This window comes from Pelophylax lessonae (assembly GCF_965119305.1).
Source record: "Pelophylax lessonae genome assembly, chromosome: 2".
NCBI classification, from domain to species: Eukaryota; Metazoa; Chordata; class Amphibia; order Anura; family Ranidae; genus Pelophylax; species Pelophylax lessonae.
The window spans coordinates 599,414,022-599,418,392 of record NC_138769.1 but is presented as its reverse complement, the minus strand read 5'-3'; the positions used below and the strand labels follow the sequence as shown (position 1 = coordinate 599,418,392).

The 4,371-nt window shown below is 38.1% G+C and overlaps 1 protein-coding gene across 1 annotated transcript; it reads left to right on the top strand.

Annotated features, from left to right (window-relative positions):
* Positions 1 to 555: 555 nt before the first annotated feature.
* HOXC9 (homeobox C9) lies at positions 556 to 4,371 on the top strand. The gene is made up of 2 exons (XM_082246062.1): positions 556 to 1,420; positions 3,067 to 4,371. Exons 1-2 carry the CDS (start codon positions 880 to 882, stop codon positions 3,309 to 3,311), a joined length of 786 nt encoding a protein of 261 aa, XP_082102188.1. The 5' UTR covers positions 556 to 879; the 3' UTR covers positions 3,312 to 4,371.

The window sequence follows — 4,371 nt, the reverse complement described above, 5'->3', positions numbered from 1 at the left end:
CCTCGTAAATTTTTTATTGAAGGACATAAAAACATCCAAGGCTCACCAGACGAATAGAGACATCCACTGAAAGATGGGAGTAGCTTAACAGTTTTTATTCTGTTTAACTGTGTCTGTGTGAGTTGGCTTTCCCCCTTCTTCAACTCCTGAGGCTTCCACTTGCTTGATTTTCAATGCCTGCTGGTTGGTGAAGAATTATCCCAACTGATACATTGCATTTTATAAGAAGGCAGCCTGTTAAAAGAATAAGACAGCATTGTAAAAAAAAAAAAAAAAAAAAAAAAAAAAAGGAAAGAAGTGAAAGGGATACAATGTGATCTGAGTTTATTTCAGTATAAATAGCAGGAAGCAGAATCTTCCTAAGTGATTATAAACGAAATCCAGAAATCATAATGTATTTCTAATGAAAAGCTATGTCTTGGACTGTACTATATATCCATGCTAGTATTCTGGCAGCATTACAGAGAGGAGACAGAGATGGATTGCGTCAAGAAATAGTCCCCTTCCGTCATTCTCACGTTCCTTCCACTTACATGCTGTACCCAAGTTTCTTCCCAATCCCTGCAAAAGTGGAGATATGCATGAGTCCTTAATGAGCTCCAGCTTGGTCCACTCCTTAAATTTTTTTTTTTTTCACATTATTTTTTATGAAAACCAGACCGTCCAGTATTAAGGAATAGAGGCATTGGGACCTGCGCATTGATCTACACTGTATTTTTTTTTTTTTTTTTGTAAATACAATCACGTGGGAGGCGAGAGCCAATGACAAGCATGAGAGGCTGAAAAAATAATTACCTGCCCTGATTGTTCTATGAGCAGATAAAAAGTACACATACAGTTCATACAATAATCTTATGAATGTAAAAGAAGGGGGAAACAATGTCTGCGTCTGGTCCCATCAGCAACTATTATGTGGACTCTCTGATCAGCCATGAGACTGAAGACCTCTTGGCATCTAGGTTCCCTACCACTGGGGCTCACCCAGCAGCTGCACGACCGACAGGATTAGTGCCGGACTGTGGAGATTTTCCTTCGTGCAGTTTTGCCCCGAAGCCTGCAGTTTTTACCACCTCGTGGGGTCCTGTGCACTCCCAGTCTTCAGTGGTCTACCATCCTTACAGCCACCACCAGCCACACTTGGGCACAGATGCCAGGTATATGCGCACTTGGCTGGAGCCCATCTCAGGGACGGTTTCCTTCCCAGGTTTTGCAGCAAGCAGCAGGCACTACGGGCTCAAACCTGACGCTTTCCCCACCAGGAGGGAGTGTGGCCCCAACGATGGCCGCAGCTATCCGGATTACATGTATGGCTCCCCCGGCGATCTCAGAGACAGGCCACCTCTGCACACCATCCCTTCCCCGGAATCTGAGGCCATCCTTTCCAGCAAACACAAAGAAGACAAGTCTGAATTGGACCCGAGTAAGTTTAAGAGTCATTCTTGTTTACAACCGGACAGAGAGAGAGGGGGGGAGGAGGAGGAATTATAGCATGTACTAGAGTCCTCCATAAAATGAAATTACCTCCTTAGCAGGGCCCTGCCCTAAAAAAAAAAAAAAAAACAGAGCCTGCAGGAAGACCTGGTTGAATGGGAGAATAAAAAGAAATAGGAAGGGATCTATTAGAGCAAGGAAGTATGGGTGCACTGCCTGGGAGACATTTCTTTTCCCAATGTGCAATGTGACACCCAGGACACATTTCACACGTACATGTCCCCGGTAATATCTCTGGATGGAGACAGCAGCACTGCAGCTAAATCCAGTCCCAGAGACCCATGCAGCTCCAGCAAGGCAGGAAAAATAAAAAAAAATAACCCTAATGTATCAACCTGACTTGTCTGCTAAAAAACACATCCTTATTATTTTACATGCATGTACACAAGCTGGGGTCCAGTTTCCTAAAACCAGGATCCCAGCAGATTAAATTCTAAAGGGGAACAAAAAAAAAAATGTCCTTGCAGGCACTGAGCTGCGTGGGACAATTGGGCATTTGAAAAAAAACACATATAAGCTGTGGTTTTATGGCTGTGACCAGAGGAGATCAGGTTCACACAGAAAACTTCCTTGTGTCATCCTAAAAAAAAGTTAAACCTTCCTGGTCCCATAGTTAGGTTTAATAGACCCCCTGTACCATTGATCTATCATCAATGTGCCGATAACACAGCCCATTCACTCCACCAGACACCTGGCAGTCACACATTTTATTAGCAATGTTATAAACTCCTCTGCTATAAAACTTCAGATTATACAGGCACAATACATGATGTATAATTATATTAAGCAGTATATATACACACAAGCGTGTACCCTTGCTGATAGATTTATTGCTGTATTAAAATAATTTTCACTTTAAGAAAATATTTCAGCAACTTAACAAGACATTTAAGAGATCTGATAAAGTGGGGAGTTAAAAAAAACACTTAAGATATCTCAGCAATCACATAGTTAGGTTAGAAAAAAAAAGACACAAGTCCATTTAGTCCAACCAATCACATAATTTTAAGTGATATATTTATATCCGGGTATGCTAGAATTATATTGAGTTTATAAATAAGGTCGTTTTAATATGTGTATTTAATACAGGCACATTAAATTAATAAACAGCTCATCAAACAGTAGACAGATACAATAGAATAAAAAAAATATATTAATAATGAAAAGAAAGAAGAGCTGTAATTATTTATTTTAAGGCTGATTGGGTTAAAAGTCTTTAGAGGAAACAGGACTTGCTCCAGACTTTTATGGCCTTGAGAGAACACACAGTGTATTTTTATTATAGCTGGCTTACAATGGCTTCTGCTACTCATGTGCTAAATACCTTTAAGTGCCCACATCAATTTTAGCCACGAGAAACGTCTGCACACACACAAGAAAAGTCTTCTACTTACACATTCATTAAATAAATCAGTCCCCTGTAAGATCGGTGTTTGTAAAATGAAGAGATTAAAAGATGTTACATGATTTCTTCATCAAACAGCCCTAGTTAAGAGGGGGAAAAATCAAATATTAAGAACAATGCACTTCATTGTATTTAAACATTAACTTTTCCTTTTTTTTTTTCTTTTCCAGATAACCCAGTGGCAAATTGGATTCATGCTCGCTCCACGAGGAAGAAAAGGTGTCCTTATACAAAGTACCAGACTTTGGAACTAGAAAAGGAATTTTTATTTAATATGTACCTAACCAGGGACCGGCGTTATGAAGTCGCCAGGGTTCTGAATCTTACTGAACGCCAGGTTAAAATTTGGTTTCAAAACAGAAGGATGAAAATGAAGAAAATGAACAAGGAAAAAACCGACAAAGAGCAGCCCTAGACTCTTCCCTAACTCATCCTCTTATCAATAACCTCGTTATAAAAGATATGTGAAGAAAACATTTTGGTTTCCCATGGGCTCAAGCATTATCTAATAATAATAATAAAAAAAAGAGACTTCTATTGACTATGAATGTGGACATCGGTGTTTAGATTAGATAATAAACACACACACGCATTGTTAAAAGCACATGCTTTTATAAAATGCAGATTATAAAAAAATGTTTCTCTTCTCTGTCTATAAAGGAAAAAAAATAACAAAAAACAAGAAAGTACTTGAATATTTTTTTTAGTATTTTATTTTGTAACTTATACTTATCCAGTGTTAATTTTTATTTGAAGAAGTTTGTGAGTGCATATTTTGTATAATTCAAATCGGAATCTACCAGTATGTTTTGTTATAGTATTGAAAGTCTCTTGGATGTATATATTTATGTATTTTATTCTTGTCACAAAGAAATGTTCAGTATTGTTCGGTTATGCCTGTAGAGCAGCTCTATGTAAATATAGAAGAGTGCACTATAAAGCCTTTTGTGTGTTTTGTGGCTATATAAAAACCAAGTACAAAAGGGAGAACAAATCCATGGGCCAAGACCGGTAATAGCACATAGAAAAGAGGTGCAATTTCATCTATATCAAATACATTTCATTAATTTCTGATCAATAGTACTTACCATTAGACAGGGATCTTCCGCAGAGCACGGATTCCTCTTTAACATTTCATTAGTCTGTTCATTCCAGTTAGTTACTAGGCATTTTGTATATTTTTTTTTAATTATTATTATTATTTTTTTTCAGTGAGTGTTTTAGAGCAGAAAGCTTGTGAGAAAAATGTCTCCCATACCCAGGGATGGCGCTAAATGCAGCCCTGAAAACATGATTTTAGAATAAAGCTGTATTTGTTTCATTTGCATCTGACTCCCAAGTTAGAATACATGACATGATTATTTATGGTCTCAGTCAAGAGAAATGTCAGGTTTGGACAATAATAGAGGGCCGCATTCCTAATTTAAGCTGCTTCCTGCTAGGGCTGCCTTGAGACTCCAGATCATTCCTTTTCT

Coding starts and splice junctions, on each gene's coding strand:
- HOXC9 (XM_082246062.1), top strand. CDS start 880: ATGTCTGCGTCTGGTCCCATCAGCAACTATTATGTGGACTCTCTGATC. Junction 1,421..3,066: donor CAAGTCTGAATTGGACCCGA/GTAAGTTTAAGA, acceptor TTTCTTTTCCAG/ATAACCCAGTGGCAAATTGG.